General features: G+C 38.6%; 2 protein-coding genes across 5 annotated transcripts; both read left to right on the top strand.

Annotated features, from left to right (window-relative positions):
* Positions 1-858: 858 nt before the first annotated feature.
* Positions 859-5,800, top strand: LOC126610075 (protein S-acyltransferase 24-like). Its single transcript, XM_050278048.1, has 13 exons — positions 859-1,371; positions 1,820-1,960; positions 2,464-2,576; positions 2,730-2,809; positions 2,924-3,087; positions 3,467-3,605; positions 3,709-3,808; positions 4,099-4,156; positions 4,351-4,428; positions 4,520-4,618; positions 4,715-4,793; positions 4,907-5,055; positions 5,250-5,800. The coding sequence occupies exons 1-13, from the start codon at positions 1,090-1,092 to the stop codon at positions 5,676-5,678; spliced, it is 1,911 nt and encodes a 636-aa protein (XP_050134005.1). The 5' UTR covers positions 859-1,089; the 3' UTR covers positions 5,679-5,800.
* Positions 5,801-7,343: 1,543 nt separating this feature from the next.
* Positions 7,344-12,423, top strand: LOC126591445 (uncharacterized). 4 transcript variants are annotated; one of them, XM_050257153.1, is made up of 16 exons: positions 7,344-7,495; positions 7,958-8,161; positions 8,269-8,397; positions 8,484-8,691; positions 8,920-9,066; positions 9,274-9,348; positions 9,467-9,538; positions 9,716-9,787; positions 10,010-10,081; positions 10,284-10,355; positions 10,485-10,556; positions 10,757-10,828; positions 11,069-11,212; positions 11,402-11,473; positions 11,604-11,750; positions 11,913-12,423. In XM_050257153.1, exons 2-16 carry the CDS (start codon positions 7,958-7,960, stop codon positions 12,095-12,097), a joined length of 1,743 nt encoding a protein of 580 aa, XP_050113110.1. In that variant the 5' UTR covers positions 7,344-7,495; the 3' UTR covers positions 12,098-12,423. The 4 variants fall into 4 exon arrangements, with proteins under 4 accessions (XP_050113110.1, XP_050113093.1, XP_050113102.1 ...); XM_050257136.1 differs by having other exon boundaries at positions 7,348-7,491; positions 7,850-8,161; XM_050257145.1 differs by having other exon boundaries at positions 7,407-7,582; positions 7,954-8,161.
* Positions 12,424-12,514: the final 91 nt, after the last annotated feature.

Genomic DNA, 12,514 nt, shown 5'->3' with positions numbered 1-12,514 from the left:
AAATATAAGTGAATTATAGAAAAGTACTTGAAGTGCTTGTTACAAGAAACACTTAACTAGTGTTTTATGCAAAAAAACACTTCAAGTGTCTTTGAAATCCAAAAACATTCTTCTTAGAAGTGCTTTGGGTTTTTTTAAAAGCGACTCAAATCGAGCTTAATGTTTTTAGGTAGTAAAAAATAGCCCATGTGATACAAAAATTAGGATTAAACTATTAGAGTGAAGTAGGATTTAGCTCCAAATTTATATATTTTGTGTAACTCTTCATTAATTATCAGTATGTGAACATACATATGATATTAACTTTACCTTTTTAGCCTCACCTGCTAACAATTAATAAAAAATTAACAAAACTTTAAATTTTAAGCTTAAATGTAACATCCCATATCGCCCAGGGGAGTGATCTTTAAATGTATATTCTCATCCCTACCTAGCACAATGCCTTTTGAGAGCTCACTGGCTTCGGGTTCCGACGGAACTCCGAAGTTAAGCGAGAAGGGGGCTAGAGCACTCCCATGATGAGTGACCCACTGAGAAGTTACTCGTGAGTTTCCAGAAACAAAGCTGTGAGGGCATGGTGATGAGTGATCCACTGAGAAGTTATTCTTGAGTTCCCAGAAACAAAACCGTGAGGGCATGGTCGGGGCCCAAAACGGACAATATCGTGCTACGGTGGTGGAGCGGACCCGAGAAGTGGACCGGGCCCGGGAAGTGGTCTGCCTTGGGCCCGGGAAGTGGTCCGCCTTGGGGGGATGTGACATTAAATACTAATAAATATGCAAAATTTAAATCTTAATTTTTTTATTTTCCAAATACGTTATGATTACATTACTAAAAATCCAATTAGTCCAAAAATGAAATATTGGAATTTGACCAATGATAATCCATAGGCAAATCATTTGGCTTCTTCTTCTCTCTCCGTCTCGCTCTCCACCACCCCAGTCAACACGGCCGGCTTCGCTGAAAAACCCTAAATTCCCAACCCCCAATTCGATTGATTTATTTAATCGCAAATTGAAGGTCAACGAAACCAAATAAAAGCCAGCTCCGCCGGTCGTGCTGCTCAATTTTTGGTTTTTGCCCGTAGATATGTCGTCGGAGATCGAGGTCGTCGAGGATGAGGTCCAAACCGGTGATCCTGGATCCGTCTCTGCCAATTCAACGAACAACAATGGCGACGCTAATCGGATTGGGGAAGAGAGTCTGCGAAACGATGTGTATACGGCGGCTGCGTATGGGGATTTGGAGAAGCTTCAGAGATTGGTGGAGTGTGAGGGTTGCTCTGTTTCCGAGACCGATGGTCTCGGCTACTATGCCCTCCAGTGGGCCGCTCTCAACAACCGCACTGCCGCCGCCCAGTATATTATTGAGGTGAGGGTTCTTCATGCACTCTCTGCTCCCAATTTTTATTTGTTTTTGCATTTCCATGGAGTTAGGTGAATTGGGTTTTCTTTGTTTCGATGGGTTTATGAAATGTGCTTAAGTTGGTTATGCGAATCCGAGATTTCGTATTCATTCGAGGAGTTGTAGATAAATTCTGTGCTACTTGGTTAACTAAAAATCCAACCTTTTTCTCATAATTCTTCTCTTCTATCTTAAGAAATGGAAAAAGAAACCGAGAAATGAAATTTTCGTTCTATAGATTTTTGCTTTAGAATGACCATTTCGTACGAGAAAAAGGTGAAATTTAGCATTGGATAGGTTGCTATTGGTTTTTCTTGATGTTATTTATGATTGTTGCTGTTTTTTATTGAAAACAAAATCGTATCCAGGATAAGTTTGTATAACAAGTATGTTACTTGGGTTTGTTAAATGCCAGCATGGAGGAGATGTGAATGCCACAGATCATACGGGGCAAACAGCATTACACTGGAGTGCGGTGCGTGGTGCAATCCAGGTTGCGGAGCTATTACTCCAAGAGGGTGCTCGGGTGAATGCTGTCGATATGTATGGCTATCAGGTCAGTTTTACTTCATGCTCCAATTCACAATCCTAACTAACCCTGCTTAAGAAAATAGTATGGTTTGTTGATTATGGATTTTGGGAGAGAAAATTGGTATGTAAAGCTTCTCACCAGCATCTGTATTCATATCTGTATCTTAGTATCAGCGAGTCTATGTACGATATTCGCATTGTAAAATGGAATTTTCATGTAGTTATTCCATAAACTAAAGATTTTTGGGTCATGTGTGTTGCTAGTAATTTTGATCAATTTTAGTCAAATCCAATATTAGCAACCAGCAGCTAATCATTTTCTTCAGTTGTGGCTACTGAAAGACATGACATGTAGTGATACAATGTAACAATATTAAACTGAAAGTGGATAACTCAAATTTACGTTGTTTCGCACGCTTGTTTTGTGTTAGGCTCACGGTTTTGCTAAAAGCTTTAGGGCCCCATTTTGACCTATAAGTTGGCTGAAAGAGCCTGAAACATAACTGATCAAATTTGATATGATCACAGACTACACATGTTGCGGCTCAATATGGTCAGACAGCTTTCCTGTACCATATTGTTTCAAAATGGAATGCTGACCCTGATGTGCCTGATAATGACGGGAGAAGCCCTTTACACTGGTATGTGACAATATTATATTTTGATTTCTTGTGAATAGTAACTACTTCCCTACCCCTTTCCAGTGATATGTTATATTTTCTACATGGAAAATGTGCACTATGTTTCTGCTTTTATCATGTAAATTTGATTCACTCTTTTCCTTTTGTGTTTAGGGCTGCTTATAAAGGTTTTGCTGATTGTATACGTCTTCTTTTATTTCTGGATGCATATAAAGGACGCCAAGATAAGGAGGGTTAGTACCATCTCCGTTCCATTATTATATGACTAGGTTATAGATGCTGAAATGTGCTTTTGTTTCACCTATTATGCAAAATTATTAATTCATTACCTTTTTTTGTGACTTCAGGTTGCACTCCTTTGCATTGGGCTGCTATCAGGGGTAACTTGGAGGCATGTACAGTGTTGGTACAGGCTGGAAAGAAGGACGACTTAATGGTTACAGACAACACTGGCCTTACACCAGCACAACTTGCCGCTGATAAGAATCACAGACAAGTTGCCTTTTTCCTTGTAGGTGTTCCATAACCAAACACTTTTAACATTGGTTAGTAATGTTCTTATTTGTTCAATGAATTTGAGGACTTAAGTTTTCAAGCTGTGCAATGATCTGATGAATCCTTTAAACTTTTGATCGGTTCTTTTCTGGGACTTTTATGTTTAGAAAGAATGCCTCGTAATATCTAACGAGTGGAGAATATTGGTTTTGTTGTTTTCTTCTGTTCTCACTATAGTTTTATTTATAGACTTAACAGGAAGTTCCTAGATGTTTTTCTTTTTTAGTCTGGTGCTTCTATTCGGTTTGAGCCTTACATATAATGTGTATACAGTTGAATTCGTAAATGAAAGAATGGAAAGAACTGATCATGCTCTGATAAATTTGATTATGTAGGGGAATGCTAGAAGACTGCTTGACAAACGCTGTGATGGGAACAGTCGTCTTGGAAGAATTTCAAAACTAGGACTTGCGCCACTACTTTGGTGTATAATCTTTGTGCTCCTGGTGACCTATACTCATTCTGTCATTATGGGTATCTGCCCTGAACTTTATATGAAACTTCAGTATGTGCCCTTAATGTCAGGATTATACAATACTTATACCGACTCCTCTCCCCCTGTCCAACTTTGTTGCAGCACCAAGTCTGCCAAAATTAACAGCTGGATCAGTTTTTGTTGCATGGCTAGGAGTTTTCCTAGCAACATCCGGGCTTGTTATGTTCTATAGATGCAGCAGGTACGACATAGAGAATTTCTGAGTTCTATGATGTTAATTGCCTACATGTTAAGCATTCACTCTCTGATTATCAGACTTGTGGAGTTTTGTTGATACTTTAGCTGGCTGTAGACTGACTACAATGATGGAAATAATTCACGTTTTAATAATTCATGTTTTGTCTTGCACACACACACACACACACACACATCGTTTTGGGGATGTATGCATAGATATTATGGTGCCATCTAGAGCAATGTCACTTAATTAAATGTTTGGTTGATTATTTTTTTTAATTGCTCTTATTGCAGCAAGGATCCAGGTTACATCCGAATGAATGTCCATGATTCACAAAATATGAAAGATGATGTTTGTACCGTACCTTTCTTCATCTTATCTTATTTCCACCTTCTTTCTGCATAATATTTTAATCCATCTCAGGCTGTTCCACTTAGGATTTCTTACAGTTAAGCTTATTATTATGACTGTCATATCATAGATAAGAATCATAATGTGCTCTTGACTTGCCGTATGTTAACATTGGTTTCTCATCTTTTTAACAGGAGCCTCTTTTGAAGATTGAGATAAATAATCCTGCCTTGCTAGCTGGTAATTGGTCTCAGCTCTGTGCAACGTGCAAGGTACTATTGGTTGCCTACTGTGGTACTTATATATGACCCTTTTATGTTCTTAGAACATATCACCTAACATACTTGCTGGCGTTGTCATCAGATTGTCAGGCCTCTTCGTGCAAAGCACTGTCCAACTTGTGATCGTTGTGTTGAACAATTTGACCACCATTGCCCCTGGGTATCCAATTGCATTGGCAAGGTGCAATGACATAAGTTTTGGTGTTCTGGATTGTTTTTCCAACTTTTTCATGTTATATTAGTTTAATCTATTTTCTCTTTTTTTCATGCTGTGCAGAAAAACAAGTGGGATTTCTTTGCTTTCCTTGTTCTGGAAGTTTTGGCGATGGTGTTTACTGGAGGGGTTACTCTTATGAGTATGTTCCAGTCTTTTTCCAACTCTGTTTTCTGAAGTTTCTCTAGGCATAGAATCGTTTGCATGGCCATATGTGCTTCAACCCGCTAAAGGAGATTAATTTTCTTCTTTCAGGAGTTTCGAGCGATCCATTGTGTCCATCTTCTTTTGGAGCATGGATCAATTTTGTTGCTACTAGACATGTGGGTGCTCTTTCATTTTTTATAATGGATTTCTTCCTCTTCTTTGGCGTGGTGGTTTTGACCGTTGTCCAAGCTTCTCAGGTAAATTTTCTTTTTAAAATTGAGTTGCTCAATATGAAAACGAAAAAAACCAATATCGAAGACTGTTCTGTTCTGATCTGATCTGATCTGATCGGAAAAGTATAAATATTTCCAGATATTTTTCTCCCCACAACAGCAGCTCTGTGTAAAGAGTGTCTTAGCGATTTGTTAGTCAATAATCTCTCTTGTTACAGATATCACGGAACATTACAACTAACGAAATGGCAAACATGATGCGCTATAACTACCTTCGAGGCCCAGGTGGTAGGTTCAGAAATCCATTCGATCATGGGATAAGGAAGAATTGTTCGGATTTCTTGATCAAGGGTTACAACGAAGATGTGGAACACATTGAAGAACCGGCTCATGATGAGGAGGGAATTGGGATGAGGGATATAAATTCTTCAAACTTGCAGAAAGGGGACGCCTATTCTCACCGCACAAACGGCAACAGTCACGCTGCAATCGATGTAAATTCTAATTCAACACCACATCACGGTCACGTTCATTCTGCCCATTGCAGCCATAGTAACAACCACGGGAAATCGAAAACTGAAAACATTCCGGTAGGATTGGGTCTTGGCCTGGGACGGAACAGTGCCCGGTCTGTTGTAGTTTCATGATAGTAATTTTGATGGCCTGAGTGTAGCTGAAGAGCTGTTGTGTATTATAATCATATTTTTACTTCAGCTTTTTTTGTAAGTGATTGTCACTCCTTATAAAAGCAGTTCCATGAAATTTGTTTGATTGATCCTTTTTCCCTGAGTTATTCAGCTTTTTTTGCAAGTGATTGTCGCTCCTTAAAAAAGCAGTTCCACGAAGTTTGTTTAGATTGAATCCTTTTTCCCTGAGTTATGTGAGATCTTGGTTGGTGAGCACTACACCATAACGAATGATACGTCGTGATTTGGTTTCAAATTTCATGAAGTTCGATTTAGTTTACCTTGGTTCTGTATTTAGCATTCGTTTGAGACTGCTTTTGTAGGAGCTCTTTTGCTCACAAGTGCTTTTAACGAAACCCAAAGTTCTTCAAGCACTTTTATGTGCTTCTACGGGACTGCCTCATAAACCCTAGATAAGGTCAAGACATTGACAAGATGACAAAAGTTTCATCATTTATTATTATTCTTTTAATAAAGTTTGATTAATTTGACAATTCATTCCTAATTTTCTTAATAATTTTGTCCCTTGTTAATCCAAAATTACCAAAATGCCTAATTTTCTTAATAATTTAGAGGTCGCACTTGGTGTGATGGCAAGTGCCTTCGCCCATGAGCGGTAGGTCTCGGGTTCGAGACTTGGGAGCAGCCTCTCCATAAATGGGGGTAAGGCTAGCCGACATTCACCTCTCCCAGACCCTGCGTAAAGCGGGAGCCTTGTGCACTGGGTACGACAAATTTCGTTTTATGTCTGATTTTTATTCTGCTTTCACCGACGCTTGGTTGAGGCAGGTTTAGGAAAACAAGGGGCTTCCACTAACCCACCTACAATAAATTGAAATCTGAATGAATCATGTCAAATCATAAGATTAATATTTATTTTAACATCATTGCTAACCATGATTATTATTTGTATGATTCTAAGCAATCCTTGCAAGATAATTATTATTCTTTTCTTCTTCACCACACCGGTTTATCATTTATGTTTGAGACTATTCTCCTTCCACGCCAAGTAAATTCGACCACAACTCAATATGCATCATGCTACTAACTTTAAGTGTGAGAGTTACATTATACACGTATACTAATAATAATACATGACGGTGTAATACGCACTTTATAAAAAATGTACTAGATAGAGACAGATTCAGATTATCATTAACATTATAATATAATATTTGCTTTACAAGATAATTCAATGGTTGATGACGAATTTTAGGCCCGTATATTATACAGCACATTTTAACTTCAATTTTTAGTGCTTCTAAATCATAAGACTGGTTATCAGAGACTAAAATGTCTCTACGAGTTTTTTCGAGACGAAACCGCTAATAGAGTAAATTTAGCCTTCATTTTCTCCTTCTAATTTCTTATGCTTTGTTGGGTTAAGTAGGCCCATTGTTTCATCCTTCTGCTAAGTACTACCATACCACGCGGCAGCGCCTTGTTTTTCCCGCCGGCGGAAAAGAGAAGAAAACGACGCTCTCAGTGGGGCCGGACCGACTGAGGAGGGACCCACAGAAGCCATGGCCCTTCAGTGGCGTGTCGCTCTCTCGTTGTCCCAATTGAGCTAGTTGCGATTACAGCAGACAAAGAATGACTAATCCCCGCCAAATGCCACGTGGCGAAGATCAGATGGGGGTGAGGTCCGTCTCTCACCTCACCTCTCTCTCTCCTCCTGCCAAGTCGCAACTCCAACCCCTACTCTGTTAATATTTCAGTTCCAATCTCTCTCTCTCTCTCTCTCTCTCTCTCAGCTCGCTCTGCTAGTTGATCGGTGGGTTTTCTGTTCTGATACTTTTGCACTCAGTTTCTGTTTGGTATCCGAGAAAATATGACCGTGTCACCAAAACTGAAAGAACCCAAGAGTAAAGTTTTAAACTTTCGTACTTATTTGATCGATTGTTCGTAGAAAGTGGTGATTTTTCTGTGTAAACGTTGATTTCTTGATGTGGGTGATTTTCCGTTTTCGATTTAAGTAACTTTCGCACTTGTTTGATCGTTTTATTTGCATAAAGTGAAGATTTTTGTGTGCAAAAGTTGGTTTTTTGATGCTGGTAATCTTCCTTTTTTTCGTTTTAGCAGTAACTTTTGTGATGTAAATACAATGATACTTTTTGTTCTTTACCTTCCAGGGTGAATAAAATTTCAATCCCATGAACCTCTTTCATGGAATAGGCCGGAAATTAGTTCTTTTGCTGCGAATTTTCGTGAGGTTTAGTGATAGTTCAATCCGCAGTTAGATGATGGGGGGAATTTGTTCAAGAAAGCGAGACCAACCGGTCATTGAAGATGAAGTTCGCAGCGTCGTGGCTGGAAGATATGGTAAGAGTAGCAGTTCAAAATGGCTGAGGAATTCATCTTTTCGACCCGCTGTAGAGCTGCCTCCAGGAGGAGCAGGGGCTTGCCCATCTCTCTTGGAATTGTGCATTCGTAAAATATGCCAGGTACTTGCTTTCTGTGGAATGTAAGCTTGAAGTTATCTGTGTTGTGAGAGGAGATTATATGTGTAGTAATTTTCAGGTTGTGATTTGTATTTGCATATCGGTTACAGGACATTGACAAATATAGCTCGTTTTCGATGCTGCCAAGGGATCTTAGTCAACAGATATTCAATGAATTGGTCTGTTCCAATTCTCTTACTGATGTTTCTCTTGAAGCTTTTAGAGATTGCGCCCTCGAGGTAATGTGCTAGTAGGTGGTTGAAATTTGGAAATTTGGAAGGGCTTTGTCATGTATTAGATTTTTCTTTTTCTTTTGTGATTGCAGGATATTGGTTTGGGGGAATACCCTGATGTGAAAGATAGTTGGATGAGTGTCATCTCTTCACAAGGTTCACATTTACTTTCCGTTGATCTTTCCGGTTCAGAGGTGACAGATTCTGGGTTGGCTCTTCTGAAAGGCTGCTCGAACCTCCAAGCATTAACTTATAATTACTGTGACTATGTTTCTGAACAGGGACTTAAACTCATAAGTGGTAAAATCTCTGTCTTTTATTCGTTGTATCTTTTCTATTTTTCCAATTTAAGCAATTTTCATTTATCTTGTTTATTTTGTGCTAACTTGTCACTTAACGATACGGTTTATTGCTAGAGATGATAAAGTTAATTTAATTTGATCCTTTCCTTAGTAATTCCACTTAGTCTTTTTTATCAGTTAAACTTTTCATGTGATTGTGAATGCTTATTCTGACCTTGTTTTGTAGGTCTTTCAAACTTGACATCCTTAAGTTTTAAAAGGAGCGATGCAATAGGTGCTGAAGGGATGAGTGCTTTCTCTGGCTTACTTAACTTGGAAAAGTTGGACCTGGAGAGGTGTTCAGATATTCATGGTGGATTTGTTCATCTTAAAGGTTTGTCCTGCTTAAAAAATGAATTATGACCGTTTAACTAAATGGAACTTCTTGAGGCCATGAGAATTAGGAGTATATAAATCTAACTGAGGCCGTGAGCTCTGTTGCACTGTCACGAGTTTACAATTTGAGTGATTAGTGAAAGATTTTAGTATATGAAATTAGTGATTCATCGGGGGTTAACAAATTGTAACTGTATACTTGCAGGTTTGAAGAAACTGAAGTCTCTTAATGTAAGATGTTGTAGAAGCATCACAGATTCAGATTTGAAGGCCATCTCAGGTATTTTTTGAAATGTTAGATGAATTTGTGTAGTGTTGTCATTAATTTTTCTGTCTTTCTTAATTGCAAAATCACAGTTTGGATCAACTCATGGTGCTCTTGTTTTTGTACTTCCCAGGGCTTACTGAGCTGAATGAGTTGCAGCTATCCAACTGTAACATTACTGATTTTGGCATTTCTTATTTGAAAGGTATAATATTGTTTCCGTAGTTTCCATAATGATGCACCAAAAATTCTGCTGTCCCTCTCCTTAATTGTGTTTGTGTAGTAGGATGCACACGCTCACACATCCGACAAATACACCTCATATTGCTTGTTTATCAGTACTTTTTAACGCATAGCTTTTTGGTACATTTGTGCATGGCAGGCTTGCACAGGCTTAGAATGCTGAATTTAGAGGGATGCAATGTTACAGCCTCATGTCTGCAGTCAATTTCAGGTTTGCTTTCTCTTTGCTGTTTAGTGCTTTCTAATGATTCTGTTTATAACACTGATAATAATTCTCAAGTCCGCGACAACATTTCAACGAAAATGTTCACTTTAGTATTTCTAAAAGACAAACTTCTTAAAGGTCTCTATTGCACAATTTTTGTTCTGTTATTTTAGGTGGTAAAGAGTATGGCATCCGATGTTTGGTTAAAACTAATTGTTTCTATTGCAGCTCTTGTTGCCCTGGCATACTTAAATCTCAACAGATGCGATCTATCTGATGAAGGATGCGATAAGTTTTCGGGTGAGTGACAAATTTTGTTGCCACGTGGTTCTGGCTATTTGTTTAACGGGTTTGCTCAATTTCTATATTTTCAACTGGCTAAGTAGCTGGTAATCTTGAGTTTGCCGCAGTAACCATATTCTTTTGCCGATTCACCCGATTTTTATAATTTTTATGTGGCTGAATTGTTGGTAATCTTGACTTTTACACACTGTTTCTACAGGACTTAAAAACTTGAAGGTTTTGAGCTTGGGATTCAACAATATTACAGATGCATGTTTGATGCATCTAAAAGGTCTCTCTCTCTCTCTATCTCTCTAACACACACACGCACGCACGCACACGCACACATACAACTATTCTGCATGTTATATTAAGTTTTTGCTTTTGTTCAAACGTTTATATTTGTTATTGCTTGTATCAGGTCTAACAAAATTGGAGAGCTTGAACCTGGATTCCTGTAAGATAGGTGACAAGGGGCTTGCTAATTTGGAAGGTTCTATTCTGGTTCTACCATCTTTCACTTGGATAACAGTGTTATAGTCTGCATGGTCTGTTTTTTTTCAATTGTTTAAATTGGTTTGGAAATGGGACATGGTGTTTCATTCGTAACTAGCATGAAATGTTTGCTAGAAGTGCTTGAGGTCGAAAGACGTGGCCGCCTATTTGATTTTGTGGTGTTGTTTCTATATTAAGGGCTGTCAATCTTGAAGAACTTGGAGCTATCTGATACTGAAGTTGGAAGCAGTGGGCTTCGTCATCTCTCAGGTGATGATTGCATTGCATCACACAGTTGCATAGTTATGATCTGAATGTTTTCCGAGTTCAGCGTAAGCTATAGAGTATGCTGAAGCTATGAATTTAAGCTACCTTGTTATTTTGTGGCTCAAATTCTTTGAAGGTGCCATTAATGTACAAAGTTAAACTGCACCGCATAATTGTTCTGCTAATCAGCTTGTAATATTTGGTGCATGTTCATCTTATTACGCTGTTTGTTATCACTTCCAGGTTTGAAAAATCTTGAAAATTTGAACTTGTCGTTCACTCCAGTAACTGACAGTGGCTTGAAAAGAATATCTGGATTGACATCTCTCAAATCGCTTAATCTGGATTCTCGCCAAATTACTGATGATGGACTTGCAGTTATTACAAGTAAGGATTTTTGTGTATTTTGAAGCCGTAGAGGGAATAGCTCGGCTATTTGTTGAGAAAATCTTGTGATAGAAGCATCGAATTCCACTCAAATTATGCAAATGTTTTAGCTTCATTCACTTCCTGTGTGTTTGGTGGAAGCTTGAAGCCTTCTGTCCTAGTTAAAGAATTTATGCCTTGCTGATGCAGGTCTTACGGGATTGACACATCTGGACCTTTTTGGCGCTCACATTTCAGATTCTGGAGCAAGCTGTTTAAAATGTATGTTATAACATTTGCAGAATAGAACGGGGGGGATTTGATTTTACGTTTTAACTTTCGCAACTTAGCGGTAATCTTCTCGTTTTAAAGTCACACTTCTGCATGCTTTTATTTTTGTTGGTGAAATCAGACTTCAAGAACCTTCAGTCTCTTGAAATATGCGGTGGAGGATTGACTGATGCCGGTGTGAAGAATATCAAAGACCTCACCCGTCTTACAAGGCTAAATATATCACAGAACTGCAACCTGACCGATAACTCTTTGGAGTTGATTTCCGGTATTTTACGCTTCTATTCTCTTATTTTCTTCTCCTAGAGCAGTTGCTGCATTGCTTCAGTGATCTGTTGTTGCAACTCTGACCAGATTTCAGCGACCGAACGTGGCATTTTAATTTCATCTGTACCTCTTCTCATGCTTCTTTCTCGTCTGAAAAATGCAGGATTGACTGCATTGGTGTCACTGAACGCTTCAAATTCTCGCATTACCAACGACGGATTGCAGCACTTGAAGCCTTTGAAGAACTTACGTGCGCTAAACTTGGAATCGTGCAAGGTGACCGCATCCGAGATCATGAAGCTTCAGTCTGATGCCCTGCCTAATCTCGTCAGCTTTCGGCCGGAATAGATCCGAAGCTGTGTAAGATACCATGTTAATTGCCTGCCATCTGCTCTTGGATAGCTGTGTGTACAGGTTAATAACTCCAAATGGATTAAGATAAATAATTAATAACAAATCCTGATCCCATTAAGTGGGGTCGGCTGTATGAATTCTAAAACTAGCTCGGTTTTGCGCCAAGTTTTTGGTAAGGTCTGAGATTTTATGTATTTTGTCCGTCACTCTAAAGGGTGCCGAAATTGGGGATGGAAAAACATTTGGCGCAATGTGAATGCCAAACAAATGGCTGAGTTCATCTTTGATCTTGAAGTGAATTCTGTAGAATTTTAAGAAAACGATCGAGAATCATGAGTTATAGCTTATAGTTTATCTGAAAATTGTGATTTTTGAGTTTTCTACGATTTTTTACGTACGTGAAAAGAAAAA

Source organism: Malus sylvestris, chromosome 2 (genome assembly GCF_916048215.2).
Source record: "Malus sylvestris chromosome 2, drMalSylv7.2, whole genome shotgun sequence".
Lineage (NCBI taxonomy): Eukaryota > Viridiplantae > Streptophyta > Magnoliopsida > Rosales > Rosaceae > Malus > Malus sylvestris.
Note: the sequence above shows the minus strand (reverse complement) of the source record. Positions and strands in the feature narration are given on the sequence as shown.